Source organism: Botryllus schlosseri, chromosome 11 (genome assembly GCF_051294905.1).
Source record: "Botryllus schlosseri isolate E-star chromosome 11, Bs_hap1, whole genome shotgun sequence".
Classification (NCBI taxonomy): Eukaryota; Metazoa; Chordata; class Ascidiacea; order Stolidobranchia; family Styelidae; genus Botryllus; species Botryllus schlosseri.
The window spans coordinates 2,010,945-2,028,011 of NC_137246.1; the positions used below are offsets into that span (position 1 = coordinate 2,010,945).

The window sequence follows — 17,067 nt, forward strand, 5'->3', positions numbered from 1 at the left end:
TTTCCAGTTTTTTAGGTAAAACTAGGCGCAAAGTTGTTCAAAAATAACTTTTTTCCGGATTCCGGTGCTTCACTGACGAAGTGTGTGAAGTTACGAATTTTTTTTTAATTCAAATTTTACTGTCAACCCCATGAAATTGTTAGGTTGTATGAAGAACGATGTTTTAACAATTTTTGCTCACTTCTAGCCAATATACTATATAGCCTGGACGGTGGGTAATCTCAGAATTAATGACGAAAAACTCAACTAACTTTGTTTCTACGGGCTGGAATTGCGTCAAATTTGGTTTGCATCGTTTTTGTAGACAACTCAACAATTTCATTGGATTGATAGTAAAATTTGATTATTTTATAATAAATTCAAAATTTTCAAACTCCTGCGTGCTGTGGACATTGGACGATCGTCCATCAACCCTCTATATAGCGTAGTGTTGACGATGAGCGCTTGCCGGCTTCGATTCCGATGGGTCGATGTTTTTATGGCAAAGAAAAAAAACAGAAAAAAGACCCGATGGTAGAACGCATTCACAGGGAATAGAAAGTGCAAGACAGAGTCGCATAATAAATATTAGCCTAACATCGAAAAGAACTGTGCACGAGGTCAGGATGGATGCCAGAGACCGCTACTGGTCGTTCGGCATTCTCCTGTCTGTCCATTTCATCGCATTGTACATTGTGTGTGTTTCGATCAGATAGAAATATAATCTGACGATTATTGGTTATTAGAATGGTAGTTCTGCGGCAGGGACGCAAGGTAGGAGACGATCGAGTCCGACACTTGAAATGTGCTGCAGCCGAGACTGGAACCTCAGTCTCCCGTGCTGATACCGCCCCTGTTGTGATGATTTTACTTGTGCAAATGACCAAATCCTACATTCTACGAAATAAAATCGAGTAGGTTTGATTAAAAACCCGGCAAACTAAAGTATTCCAGTCAGAGCATGGGTATTTGTATGTAATCTGGTTTCGAATTGGCTTCGACTTGATTTTGCAAGGCAGCAGATCATCAAGGTGGCGTAACTTTTTGCCGATAATTTATCCCCTCCCCAAATGTATATGCACTTAACAACCATAGCAATTTACAACGTAGCTACGTATACGTAGCTACGTAGCTTCGTTGTAAATTGCTATGGAACAACTGTCCTCATGTCATGACATTCAGCATGTAAAATAATGATCAAAATTGGAAATTACCGGTCTCTTCCGGCGAAACAGACTGATGAAATAACTCGGTATTTTTCACAAATGGTCGACGGTTCAACGAGAATTCACGAATTCACGAATAGTGCATTTAATTTTGTGTTCAATCAAAAGATCCATTTGCCACAACGGAAATGCGGAGGACAACCGAGATTCATGCCATTGCCAAATTCCTATTTCCACGTACATTTCCACTCGGTGCCATTCGGCATTGCAATGGGACTGTTGATTGCACGCTTCGCTGCATTGGCACACTCTCGTTTTCTTACGGCTATCCTATACATAAACGGTACGTGGACTTCGAACTCTCCATTTTCACCGTTCGAGGATTAAAATTTGCTTACTGTCAGTGAGTTAGCGGATTTCAGAGCGACGGTAGTTTGCGTTACGAATAGACTAATATATTCATGTTGAAATAAACCCGAATATTTTCGGCTGACACTCGTCAGTGGTAATCGTCAGCAACTAGTAGAGAATTTAAACGAGCATTGTATATCAGCCGTCGTATCACCAGCTTGGTTTATATGTCGATATGAATATATTATTTCTACCTCAGAGATTGACTTAGAATACCAACAATCGAAGAATCTCTTCCAATAGCTAATTAATGAGTTTATTTCTTGCAGTAGGATTAAACTGGATAAATAGGCCGAAAAAATAACTATAAATCATGGGTAAAATTCAAGGTGGAACTGTTGTTGAGATGCTCGGCGATGAGATGACAAGAATCATTTGGGAACTAATAAAAGAGAAGCTTATTGTGAATTATGTAGATCTGGATATCAAATGGTAAATACGATCTACTGTGTACGTTACTTTCTATTAGCTTACTCTTCATTCAGTGTGCACTGTGCATGCCTCTTCTTTACATTGTCTTAGCCTCGGTGCATGCCTAGCTCCTTCCCATCTTTTCGCTGTATCACACTCAATCTGTTTTAATCTGATGAAATTATTTATATACTGGAACTGTGCTTATGAGTTTATACTGTTTCAATATTTTTGTTTCCATTACAGCTTTGATCTCGGAGTTGAACACCGAGATAAAACGAAGGACCAAGTGACCGTAGAAGCCGCGGAAGCGATTAAAAAGTACAATGTCGGCATCAAGTGCGCCACCATTACTCCAGATGAAAACAGGGTGACGGAATTCAATTTACAGAAGATGTGGCGATCACCGAATGGAACAATCAGGTATTAGTGATGTTTATGAAAAGTTATGATGCTGGTGACGTTACCTACAATTTCAAATGGTTTCAGAGTTGAAAGGCAATCTCAACTAGACATATCAATAACCAATTCACCGGTTGAATCCAATCATGTGGTTTCGATTAAATTCAATATACATCCCGCAACATTAATATAAACTTTGGATCTATAAAAATAACTCCCTCTTCTAAACAGAAGACCTTAGTCTAAACATGTGTATATTATATATACCTGTGATTTTTTAAGCATTGGTGACGATTGAAGCAATCTTGAAGCTGATATCTTGATTAATTTTCTGACAAATATTTTTGTTACTGTTCTGACAAGATGTGAGGTGTTCAACGTGTATTAATCTGAAACAAGTTTTGTTTTCAAAGTGAAGTATGGTCACATGATCAGATTTGCCAGACATTGTGTTTGATTCGCATTAATTAAACTCATATTTTAACATACTGGGATGGCTGGCATTTTAATTAATGTGATAATAGCAATTTATTGTTGTTTTTGTGTAGACCGCAGTATATTAGTTGTTGAGTTAATTTTCTCTGAATCAATAGGCTGTAGCCTAGAGAGTTTGAGGATTATTTATAACTTTTAAAAGAAAGAAATTGCATGGGAATGCGCCAGGGGCTGAAGTTGATAGCAGGGTTGTAACCAAATCATAAGGTTCCGACCAATTCGAGTCACAGGTCAATCTCACTTTTATAGTTTTGACTCTTAGCAAATCGAGTCATTTCCAATTTACCACCGAGTCGAGTCCAAGTCAGTGAGTAGAAGGTTGAGTCCGAGTCCAAGTCATTGTGTTCACTGTTTGGAATGAGTTCAATCAGGTTCAACCCACTTTTTTCAACTCCGTTTAAGTGATATGGAATGGCTCGCATTTATAATATTGTAATTTTCCTCCATCCTAACAGTTTCTGGCCCTATTTTCCACATATCACTGATATACGAAATACCAATAATGTGGTGACTTTACTATTCTTCAAAGTTACAATGAAATGTCTGTCCTAGCCGTCCTAGTCTCGAGTCACATGACTTGGTTCGAGACATACACAATGACTCACATTGTACAAGTCGAGTCAATGCACAGAAAGACTCGAGTCAATTCGTTTTAAGTATTTGAAAAAATGACCTGAGTCACCACAAAAATGTGACTCGAGTCATTACAACCCTAGTTCATGGTCATTGAATCTTGTCTGCTTTAAAGCAAACATTTGAGTTCACTGTAATCTTTCTATCCTCTTTGCGGCCTGATCAATTATTAACTACTGCCTAGTCTTTCGCAATTTCTCATGGTTGGTGAGTCAGCAAAATAATTACGGTCGCATACCGGTAACAAAATTGAGTAGATTATGCTGATTGTATACTCTACATGCGTTACCTCGATGATAAGCATTTTATGACACTGTAAGCAATCACTTGAAGGCTTTTGATTGAAATATGTCCATGGTTGGTGCTGTTCAACTTAACATATTATATATATTTGGTAGGCCTAGGTATGCCCCTGGCAGTGAAACATGATAGTAGTTTGGACAGATTGACATCTGTGTGAATTAAATTAGTATTTACCAAGGTATTGGCCCATGACGTTGTAAAATATACAATGAGACTTATGAGAGACACAATACAGTCATTTGAAGAGGTATGTGACATAATTTTGATGCTGTGGTAAAGATGTTTGCAGCTTTCACCGCTTTCATGTAGGCCTACTGGAAAGAAACGATCTTCTGTGTGCATAGGCGCCGAACCTGGGCATGCAAGGCATGCCAGGCATGCCTAGACATTTTTTTAGGCATGCGGCATGCCTAGAATTCGGTTTGGCATGAATCGGCATAAACCCCGATTGTGTTATTTAGAACGAATCGTAATGTATTTCCGTTTACGACATTACCTGCTACCGCTTATGTGAGTGAGGTAACCCGTTGCGCGCGGCCAATTAGCTAAAAGCGCGTTGCCAATTAACGAGATTTGTCTGTGCACAATGTAACGCGACGTGATCTCCCGCTGAGATGATCGCGAAATTGTGTCATTGATTGCCGTGCGCTCGGCAATCAGCGTTTTGGACGCTTGCCTGCTTTATCGCGTCTCCGACAAGCCTAGAGCATGAAATCACATCAGCAGTAGGTCCGGTGCCATCGCTGCCTGCACTATCGCATCTGCATTGGCGCGCACGATATTATCGCTTGCCTACACAATCGCATCTGCAACAGGCCTGGTACAAAAGATATCATCGCTGGCCAATTATCACGTCTAGAGCCGAGCATGCGTTGGCTCCCATCTCTCGAGCCTACCATGCGTTAGTTCCAATCTCTCGATGGCTTGGTGACAATGCCGTTAGGTGTTTATTGGTTAGCGATTGTAATTAAAGAGCGACATCGCTGACCTGAATAATATCGAATGTCCGCAGACAGGTGCGATTGTGAGTGCGCCGTGCATGCGTAAGTGAATTCCGCTAATACCTAAACATAACCATCAGAAGATGTGTGTCAACTGTCAAGGCTTGAGTTGTAAAAGACGGGAAAGGTTTGAACAACCTGAAATCGGTGCCATTATAGAACACATTCCATAACAACTCTGACATTTTGCCTTGCGCAAATCGTCGCCGAGGTTGCGTAATACGCGTTGATAAGCCGCGTATTTAATTGTTCGCTAGCGATCAGGAACTCGTTAATTGACAGCACTTCCGGACTCGTTGACAAGCCTATCATACGCGCAAGTTTGTTAACACGAAGATATTGCATAATCGGCATTTATGCAGGCACTTAACTCTCCTGAATTGATGCTATATTATCCCTAATTTTCAATTCCGTCGGATCATGACGTCATTCCTTTGTGACGTCATCGAACTCGCATGCCTAAGGAAAATTAGCGTTCGGCGCCTATGTCTGTGTGACTATTTGACTCGCAAATCACTTCAATGGATGTTCGGCTTAAGCTCACTACACTTGAGTATCATTTTTCTCACCTAGGCTATAGTTATTCTGTGTACCGCAAATGAGCTGTTCTGTCAAAAGCCGTTCACAGCATATGTTTCCTTTTTGAACAAAGAACGTGGATCAATATAATATAATCCATACAGCAGGTTATTTGTTAGGCCGGTAACTCAAATAAATTAAAATCGTATTGTGTGGCACTGCCTATGTCACGACAATAAATCGTTCATTCATCACAATAACTGGTAATCAACTGATATTAAAATGTCAGATTAATATTTTCCAACTGCAAATGTATCGATCCTGGCAATGTATATTTCCTATCTACTGTAGGTAGGATGCAACCTTCCAAATCGCAGTGATACATTCAAGTTCATGTGTTTGAAACTACGGGGTTCAGTGAATTTGTTATCTGTGTGTGGCGTAATCTAAATTTGGAGGCTAACTACTGAAGCTGGGAAAAATTGAGAATCTGAGAACCGAATATTTAACATAGGGTTAAGTTCTCGAGTATTGCTCATTGTGTCGTCATAGTCACATGGAAAAAATTTGAAAAGCTAAAATATGTGGATCTACCTTTTATTTGACCACATAAAATTATTGTCAGTTGAAGTTGAGCAGAGATAATTTTATGCGTCTACCGTAAATATGACATAACACGTTGTGAAAACGCTGCAGGTTGATCACTGATTAAGGAAATGTCGTTTTTCGGAACATGTGTAGGAGTGTAGCCCTTGGCTACATGTTTTGGATGCTGTGGTGTGAATGAATTATATCAAAATGATACAAAACAGTAATCTTGAAAAAAAAATCTTCGGTGCAAGAAACATATAAATTAGCATTGCTTGACTTGTGTTATTAATATCAATACTAATATTGAATTCAAGTACTCAAATCATTGTGTCCATCCCAACTAACTAGTAATCACAATTCACACATCTCGGTACGTACAGAACTTCAATATACAATTGAATAGTACATTCATATTGAAATGAACTCGAATATTTCGCCTGACACTCATAAGGGGTAATCATCAACAACTAGCAGATGTTTTTTGTATACTGGTACCATCAGTTGTATTATTCTTTTCTTGCAGAAACATACTTGGAGGCACTGTTTTCCGTGAAGCAATCATATGCCGCAACATTCCAAGGCTTGTGACCACTTGGAAGAAACCCATCGTCATCGGCAGACACGCCTACGGTGATCAGGTCCGTACAATTTTATTGATAATTTCGCATTTAATATCGTCGAAGCGTGAACGTTTAAGCATAAGTAATCTGTTCGCTTTGATTACTCTAGTATTCAGTCCGGTGACGTCAGATTTTATGACACGTTTGTTGATATACAATAGGGTTGTCCAAAATTTGGAAAATCTCAAAAAAGATGCGTATCCATGTCTCATTCTGTAGATTATTGATAAAAAACGTCAATGAACCTGCAATAAGCTTTCAGGAAAGTCGTTAACATTTGTCTAAATGTGTTTGAAAGTAGCTGCCCTAGAGTGGGCGTGTTAGCGACCATAGAACGGCGAGAAGACTAGTAATCAAGAAATCACGTCTCTTGATTGGTTAATCAACTATGCTTGGATGATCACGACCACGGCGGCTTGCTGATTATGTGCTTCTACTAGTTCAAGAAGTACGCTAACGGCAATGATGATTCTGTAAGCGCATTGTACGTTGGTGATTAAATAATAAAATGAGACACTTGGTCATTGAATTTTTAGTGTTAAAACTAGATAACGATAGGTTCAGAACAACAATACCCTCTTGCAGGCATGACAGAGGTGAAACAACGAATGCTTGTTAACCCTTTCTAATCGGCCGGCCTACTGACCAAAATTTTACTGTATCCACAAAAAAGACGATAAAATGTCATCCATATGGCTTAAATCGACGTCCAATATATTGCCGTAAACCTGAAGTAGCCGCCTAGCGGTCTGAGATACTCTTACGGCTCAGACGCCAGAGGGAATAGCGGTGTGCGAGAAAATGTTCTCGATTTCTTGAAAATAAAGTACAATTTTGTTCCACTATATCTCCTAACGTCATACCTAGGCTCTTTCTTGGTATATGACCACCTGATTGCGTTTCGCATGAATCTCTACGTTCCAACGAGACATTACACGCTACTATAGCGCTTCATAGCCCAGCACTACGATCTTGGAAAGGTAGACATGATAAGCCGAATCACGCGGCCGCCGCCGATGAATAATCGATTATGTAATCGCGTAATCTTGCGGAAGGCAATTCACTTCCAATTCTTCATAACATAGTAACTATTTTATATATCTCCATGCTATTGAAGTGGTATCAACCCCAGTGGCTTGTTATATGTAACTTGCAGCTGCATAACTGATTCGTAAGTATACACATATTGGCCTATTCGACACTGCCCAGTGCCCATATACGCTCGAGAAGTCATTTCATGTGATACATTATTGCTTTATTTCACATCAATTTGAACTGTATTCTACACGGCTAATGTTCCATGTATGATCAACAGTAATCATAGAAGCCAACAGTAACTTCGTGTGCCATCTAAACCGATATATAACTGCCTCTATATGATGTTGTTGTTACAGGCTCTGGTACCAAAATAGCTCAACTTTCACGCTTATTTGTGTAGTGTTAGGGCTGGTGTCGGCTTTCTTATACAATACTAAACCCCATGATAGGGATATTGATGAATATGCCAGGATAATGGTCAACCATATGTACAATTTGCAATTGCCTGAAGCAATTGTACATCTGTTTGAAGCCGCAACGAGTCGGATGAACTTACGCAGCCATGATTTTTACGTAATAAGGTATTGCTTTCTTTCACGTCGATTTGAAACATCTCTACGTGCTAATCTTCGATATAAGGACTTTCATAGAATAGTATGACCAACAACAAGTCATAGAAGATAACTGCAATTGGTTATATGACGTCTAGAACGGAAGATACAATGGTTTATATTCCAGGCGTTCATTCACGCGAACATCATTACAAATTCACTTTTTCGGGAAACGTTTTTGCGTGTTCAATCTGCATTTCAAGCAGGATATACATTGATATAATAGGTTGTACATGGTCTTATGTATGCGTATTCATAATAACTATCCATATAAATCGATTGTTACAGTTTAGAAAGTAATGCAGGTCGAGCTATCTTAGAATAAATAACCACTCCTCCGTGTTAAACGATCGCGGACCAGTATACTGGTCCGCCGGTCGCAAAGGGTTAACTTATAGATCCCAGAAATACCTGTCTGATATGATTGAGATTACGCCAAGTGGTCCTGCTTTTCTGGGTGCAGTGCAGGTAAAGTATATTAGTTATCGCCGAACTGGTGCAGCACACCATGTGAGATGGATTCTGGACACAATCCTGTATGCTCAGAAGATATGTGGGCCGACCAGGTAGCTTACATTGGGACTCTAAAGAAATGTAACTACCGCACCGCTTCAATGCATTCTTTTTTATGTCCATGTCTGGTTTGATTCAAGCATTAGTCGTGATGCAGCCGGTAATGATCTAAGATTCATTATGGACATGCTAAACAATGCAAGCGAACAGTCTTTTTGCTGGTCCTACCAGCATAGTCTATGCTTGCCTTTAGACCTTTTTTCCGGGGCATCATTGAGGACTTGGACAGCACTCGCGGGTATGATTCATTATGCTGCAAGAATGTGTCAAGTGCCAAGCATAAATGGCTGATTCATCCAGCCCGTACAGCTTTTAAGAATTCAATTATATAGGCTGCCACGACAAGATAAGACACAGTAATGTCAGTGTCAAGTTTTATATTTGTATTCAATCAAGGAACATTCCCTCTGAAACTAGAAGTTCGTTCGCCACTTGCATAAGCGCCTTTGTAATATTTCTTCTCGTGTTTTTGTGCTTTCCCTCGATGAAAACGAGGCATACAGGCTACAACGGTTGCCTTCACAATAAGCCATCAAGTCATGTATTTAAAGTTTTTGAGAAGCAGCTGTTCTTTGTTCATCATGTATTTCGTCACTCAACATGTTCTGAATTAATCTTAAATCATTATCTGCGGAGCAACCTACAATGCGCTTACAGAACCACCGCCGTTAGCCGACTCCTTGACCAGCTGATCAGCAAGCCGCCACCGGCATGATCATTGAAGCATAGCAGATTAGCCAATCAAGCGCCGTGATTTCGTGATTACTAGTCTGCTTCCCGTTCTATGATCGCTGACACGCCCACTCTACGGCAGCTACTTTCAAACGCATTTAGACAAATGTTAACGACTTTCCTGTGAGCTTATTGCAGGTTCATTGACGTTTTTTACTTATATCCTATAAAATGAGACATGGATACGCATAAATTTTGAGATTTTCCAAATTATGGACAACCCTAATATACAATGTTCTTCTGAAATCTCTAGTAATTAATGACGGTTACCCCTAACGGGTCTATTTCAATATGAATAAACTATTCAATATTCAGTACAAAGCAACCGATTTCGTTGCGTCCGGATCTGGGAAGCTCACCATCAAGTTCACCCCCGATAATGGCGATCCCGCTCAAGAGTATGAAGTCTTCCAATTTCAAGGTATGCCGCATCAGTTGTGATGATTTCGACAAGTAGTTACTTATATCCAGAGTTGGAGTAGAGAATTTTCAGCTCTTCCAAATTACATCAGAATTAAAATAACTGAATTGAATTCCTAATTAAAACAAATACAATTGAATCAACTTCAGTTCCTGTCAAATCACAGTTCACGCTGCACAGCTCTGCATAGTATTTTAGGAAAACCAGAAATTAGGGTATTATGAAAACGAGAGTTAAAAAAGATTTCACAAATTAGATTAGCAGCATTTCGTACAACATGGTGTAATTTCCCAACTAGAATTATCTGCTGTCCCAGCCTGCTGTCCGTTAGGAGTGTTCAAAAATGACCTTTTTTTTTCTCAAATCGTACTGGCTACTTGATAAAATTGTTAGGTTACCAAATTTAAGCCTACACACCAAATTTGGCTCAATTCCAACCAGTAGCCGCATTACTACAGGAAAAGAAAGTTTCTATTTATTATATAAAAATTAATAAACAAAAATTTCAAAGTTTTCTGTTCTCCCCATGAAAGTGTTAGGTTGTCCATAGAAACGATGTTCACCAAATTTGGTTCAATTCCAACCAGCGGAAGCGGAGTTATTGCCGTCGAAAAATTTGGATTTGAATAAAATACGGTAGTATTTACGGTGGGCACACTTATAAGAAATATTTAAAGAATTGGTCACCGTAAATACTATTTTATTGCTAATCCAAATTTTTCGACGGCAATAACTCCGCTTCCGCTGGTTGGAATTGAACCAAATTTTGTGAACATCGCCTAGGCGCAAGTGGCTGTCTGATCTCAAAGACTACTCCAAGTCATTTCGGCACCTCCTATCTTTTCATTGTATCTAGTCAACTAGTCTTGTGGTGATATGAAATTATCAATAATTGATCCATTTCTGTCAGAAACTGGAGGTGTGGCGATGGCCATGTACAACACCGACAAGTCCATCCGAGACTTTGCCCATTGCTGCTTCACCTACGCCTTGAAGAAACAGTGGCCTCTGTATTTGAGCACGAAAAACACAATTTTGAAGAAGTACGACGGAAGATTCAAAGATATCTTCCAGGAAATCTACGAAAGGTATGCATTTATGGAGTTTCAAGTACGGTAGCCGACATGTGCACTAGGGTTGTTCAAAAAATAACTTTTTTTTCAAATTTTTGTGGCGATCAACTAAAATTGTTAGGTTGGCTAAAATAACGCTGCACACGAAATTTGGTTCACTTCCTACGTGTAATAAAACCATGCGCAGCAAATATTGCTCAAATTCAACTGTTACAAGCGAAGCTATTGAAGTTTAAAATCTTGAATAATTCGGAAAAAAATAGTAGGCCTGCCAGTATTCACTGTGGGTAATCCAAGAAAAATTAAAAACTCGAATAATCTCACTTCTGCGCGCTGGAATTGAGTCAAATTTGTTTTGAATCCTTTTTGTAGACAACTAAACAATCTGATGGGTTATCCAGTAATATTTTTTACATAATTTGTAATAAATTCAAACTTTTTCAACTCTAATAGCTTCACTTCTACTCGTTGAAATTGAACTAAATTTGGTATGCAAAGTTTTCTTTTGGCAAAAATTTGGGAAAAAAAATGTTGAACAACCCCGTTGTGCACCCAGAAGCGGCCAGTAACGAAGTAGGCCTACTTCTGCTTTTCGGAGTATTCAAGTAGATATTGCCAACTTGCACTCATAATTCAGGTGGTTATGATTTTAGACTTCTACTTCTACTTGACAGTTTTCTTCAGTGTTTTCAGGAAATCTAGGCCCAGAGTATTTACTTTTTTACTTACTCTGATTTTGACTTGTATTTGAGTAGAAATTTACGGTGTTACTTCTACTCTAGTACCAAAGGTAACTACTTTGATCATATCTGTGCGTGCCACGCTTTCTGATACTAGACGCGTTTGATACGATGGAAATTGTCTGTCTGCAGCGAGTACAAACCCAAGTTTGAAGCCCAAAACACTTGGTACGAACATCGCCTCATCGACGACATGGTGGCGCAAGCCATGAAGTCCGAAGGAGGATTCGTGTGGGCTTGCAAGAATTATGACGGAGACGTCCAGTCCGATTCTGTCGCGCAAGGTATTGCTTTTCACATGACTTGGAAGTTCCCGAGTGATTCGTTTCTGAATCGGGTGATAAGATTTCAGTTGAGCATTCGATTATGAGTCGTTATAACATTTTAACAGTGTGTATGATTTGGAAAGTTTTAATATGTTATGTACCTTATGCTAAGACATGGAATATAATGCAAGTTCTACATCACAGTAAAGAAAGTGTGGTAATTTTTCTACGATACTTATTTCACTGCATTTTGTGACAATGCGTGTATTGATCACGACTTCACAGATATGTGATTTCCACCAACAGCCTTCCACAGTGGAAAATAATATCAAACCCAATAGTTCTTATTGATAAATTAACTCTTAGTGGCTAGGAGCGTGTAATTTCAGTGCTCGAAGAAATTCTCATCTACTCTACTCAATTCGAGTACCTGAGTGATTCGATTCTGAGTCGAGTATTCGAGTATTGCTCATTATGACGTCATAATAGAATGTAACATGTCAAAGTTCAAATATGTACCTTTTATGTGACCACAAAAAATATAATGGCTGTTATCCATCACATTAAAGATACCTGGTATTTTTTTCACGATACCGATTTCATTGAACTTTGTGACAATCTTGTAGGATGACCACGACTTCGGAAATGTGGTATTTCCATTAACGTTTGTAGCTTTGCCCAGCACTTATTTGAATGCGTACGCAGTACTGACTATTGTTTTGTAGGTTACGGATCGCTCGGTATGATGACGTCCGTGCTGATATGCCCAGACGGAAAAACTGTGGAAGCCGAGGCTGCTCACGGCACTGTCACGAGGCATTACAGGCAACATCAGCAGGGAAAAGAGACCTCCACAAATCCTATAGGTAACGCTAGTCGCTGGACTAGAAAAGATTTGGCGATGCCAGCCAATAGTGCTTAGGGAACCATATGAATATGTGTCATATGTGTAATTGTTATATTTAGGCTCTGCCTTTTTTACTTGTGGAATGACTAAGCTAGTCCTCCGAAATCCAATACAATCTCAGCCTTCACTACTAATTAGCTTATTTATACACACTATGGCAGTGTTTGTTATGTGACAGAAGCAGACAAAACCTTTACAGTAATTTAGAGGCTGCCTCTGGAATCATCGATCCAGTTTAATAGGTAATTCTGGTGACTGCAAGGCAGAAGTTTTGATTTTGATTAACTTCTGAACCGCCAAACATTCACATCGACTGGTCTAATTTCTTGTTGAAACTATTCAGTCCAACAGAGTTTAACTGAAATTTGGTTATTTAGTGCCGTATGTAGTTATACTTTCAGAATGTACTGCAGGCCAATATAACTTGGCTCGCGTATCATAGTTTGGACACCGCTGGTGCACTGCCATTGTTTAAGTTGATTTGGCCCCAGGCGTAAAACCTTGTTACAGTTGTTAGGATAAAGTAATATACTTGGAATTGGGGAGCATGTAATCTCTATGCATTAGAAGTTACATTTATTGATCAGACTCTGCACTGTTGATCACACCATTCCATATAGTAAATCAAAATGCGACAAACCTGCGTGTTCTTCATGTCATGTCAATCAGCGTTGGTACTACGTCACAAGGTTCCGAGTCACAATTCAAGTCCAAGTCCAACTTAGGAGGCAGCAGTCCGAGTCCCTGTGTTGAGATTCGAGTCTGAATCCAAGTCATAGTGTAAACTGTTCATTATCGAGCTCAAGTCTGGCTCAACTCACTTTTGGGTGATATGGATGGCCTCATATTCATAATATACTCAATTTTCTCATTCTTCACATGTTTATTCAAACAGATCAAAAGACGTTTTCTGGGCCTATTTTTTACACTGTCGGTCCTGATATACGAGACTTGAATCACAGCATATAAAATGACTTGAGTACAAGTCAATACACAAAATAACTCGAGTCACGTCACCTTCTGTTTTCAAGAAAATGACTAGAGTTGGAGTGTTCAAAAATGACTTTTTTCTCAAATTGTACTGGCTACTTGATAAAATTGTTAGGTTACCTAATTTACGCCTACACACCAAATTTTGTTCAATTCCAACCAGTGTAAGTGGAGTTATTGCCGTCGAAAAATTTTGATTATCAATAAAATAGTATTTACGGTGACCAATTCTTTAATTATTCATTGTAGGTGTGCTCACCGTAAATACTATTTTATTCAAATCCAAATTTTTCGACGGCAATAACTCCGCTTCCACTGGTTGGAATTGATCCAAATTTGGTTAACATCCTTTCTATATAGACAACCTAACACTTTCATGGGGTGAAATGAAAATTTTGAAATTATTGTTTATTCATCTTTATACAATAAATAGAAACTTTCTTCTCCAGTAGCAATGCGGCTACTGGCTGGAATTATACCAAATTTGGCGTGCAGGCTTCAATTATATAACCTAGCAATTTTATCAAGGAGCCAGTACAATTTGAGGAAAAATGGCATTTTTGAACACCCCTAGACTAGAGTCAAGCAGAGTAAACGAAATGTTACGACTCGAGTCATGAGTCATTACAACCCTGGTCTTCATACACACCATGTTAAAACCACCAGTAGAACTTTGTTTCAGAACAACCAGTGGCTTCGTTTCTGTGCTTGATTTATAAGTTTTCATGTCCTTGCAGCCTCGATATTTGCATGGACTCGTGGTCTCGCCCACCGCGCGTTACTCGATAAAAATGAAGCTTTGAGCAAGTTTTGTTCTGCCTTGGAAGCGACGTGCATTGAGACCATTGAAGCTGGTTTCATGACCAAGGATTTGGCGGCCTGCATCAAAGGCATTTCCAAGTAAGAATCGTGTTGGATGAAGTATTGCTATTGAATTGAATGCATTAGCCCATGTTTTATTCGGGAAATGCAAAAATCTGGTTAAAGTTACTCCGCCGCTAGTAAATATCTGTTCTTCTTGGTTTTGAAACCACATTATGTAGTTTTAAGTAAATATTTTCATCGGCAAAGTAGATATTCCGCGGATTCTTATCGGTGAAACCGACATTGAGTCCCAAACTCCCAATCTTCACGAGTCATTTAACCTATGGCCTATGGTTATTTTTAGCAAATCTGTTTTCATATTTGAACTTTACTAACAATAATCACATAGTGTAACTAATCACGAGATTATTTTGAAGCTGTCACCCAAATCTATGGTCATTTCAGTTGTTTCTGTTAAGAAATAGCACTTTCATAAAGTTCAATGACCACAAAAAACACAATTTGTCGTGGTCTGGTAAAATCTCGATGGCTAATCGGATATTGCTGAAATCAAATGTTATTTGTTAGGGCATTCATTGTCTACATATGACGAAACTTTGAATGAAAGTCATGTCTATAAGGTGAGGTTTTGAAAAAATGTTGGTTGGTTCTACCTGGAATGGTCATCAATAGTCTCTTATAGTGGCAAATTAGCATGTCGCCACCAAACTTGTACAAGCTACTGGATTTTCAAAATGCTCAACTACAACTTCAAAAATCCGCAACCAACTAACTATAACACAACTAATTAGATTCAATTCTGGAGAAACTTGTTATTTACCGGGGTTGCGAGTTGGAAATGCTGGGGGGTTTCTACTCCCAAAACCCAGGGTTGTAAGCAAGTCACATTGGTTCCGAGTCACAAGTCAATCTCACTTTTATAGATTTGACTCGAGTCAAGTCGAGTCATTTTCAATTCACCGCCGAGTCAGCAAGTAGAGGGTCGAGTCCGAATAACATTGTTTTGACTTGATTCCGAGTCCAAGTCATTATGTTTACTGTTCAGTTTTGAATTCAATCAGTTCAATCCACCTTTTTCAACTCTGCTCGAGTGATATGGAATGGCTCACATACATAATTTTTTTAGTCTGAACAGTTTCTGGCCCTATTTTCCGAGTATCAGGACTGATAGACGAAATCCAATTATGTGATAACTTTACTAATCTTCTTGTTTTAGCCGTGCTAGTCTTGAGTCACATGACTTGGTTCGGGTCATGCACAATGACTCGAGTCGAGCCATTTTACGGATTTGAAAATATGTCTCGAGTCAAGTCGAGTCACCAAAAAATCGCGACTCAAGTCATTACAACCCTGCCAAAACCCACCCCTGGCTAGGCCACTGCTAGTAGTGATGACTCTGAGCAAGCAATGGCAGAACATCACACAACAGAACAGCGGTATCGCGATTCACGCCAAACTAAGACGCGCCTTTTGTAGTCTGTCGTCAACTAACTTACATGCAAAAGTAGGACTATACACTTTTGAAAATCTGCAACTAGAACTACAGCTGTTACATAAAAAAACAGTAGTTAGTTGGCCGTCAGCTACCTAGATTAGTAGTTTGTAAAGTCGCTCACCACTCCGGCATACTCGCACAGGTTATGGTTATGCAATATGGAGAATTCCAACTGATGTATGTATTATGTCTCTCTTATTGCAGCATCAAGCGCGAGGATTATCTGAACACTTTCGAATTCCTTGACAAGCTCGCCGAAAACCTGCAGAAAAAGATGTCCGCCGTATGACTAGGCGGGGCGAAGTTGTAGTAAATGCTGTTCTCTCGAGCTCTTAGTACCATTTAGGTGAATTGTAGACCAAATTTTCAGAAGGGAAAGAATTGTATATATATGAACTGTACCTCAACGTGCGTTACAGCACGCTTCGTTAATCACTTTGCTGCTCCAGATTTTAATTTTTATTTAACCCAGATCGAATTATATATGGCATATATCTATAGTTTTCCGTGCATTCAGCCATATCATTAATACCAGTATTAATTATTAGTCATTGTGTAATGCATTCAGAGATCGCAAATATATTTATTCAATCACACAGAAATCGAATTTAGTGCGTATGGACAGGGGGCCCGAGAGGGAAATTCGTACAATACGTCAGTTCAGTTATCAAATTTCATCACAAGATTGCATTACCATGATAAAAAAGGAAAGTGTCCCAACGACATGGAGTAGTCTTCGGAAATAGAGCCGACCCACATCTAGGTGATGTGAAGAAGAGACATGCACACTGGACACTGATTGAAGAATATAACATAAAAGGACAAGGGACAAAATAAGGTGACATGTGATGGAAAACAAGGTCTG

At 39.2% G+C, this 17,067-nt stretch overlaps 1 protein-coding gene across 1 annotated transcript; it reads left to right on the plus strand.

Moving 5' to 3' along the window:
- Positions 1-1,803: 1,803 nt before the first annotated feature.
- Positions 1,804-16,804, plus strand: LOC145449822 (isocitrate dehydrogenase [NADP] cytoplasmic-like). Its single transcript, XM_080328260.1, has 9 exons — positions 1,804-1,988; positions 2,214-2,390; positions 6,435-6,549; positions 9,801-9,906; positions 10,817-10,994; positions 11,852-12,003; positions 12,711-12,851; positions 14,620-14,782; positions 16,407-16,804. Exons 1-9 carry the CDS (start codon positions 1,870-1,872, stop codon positions 16,489-16,491), a joined length of 1,236 nt encoding a protein of 411 aa, XP_080184386.1. The 5' UTR covers positions 1,804-1,869; the 3' UTR covers positions 16,492-16,804.
- Positions 16,805-17,067: the final 263 nt, after the last annotated feature.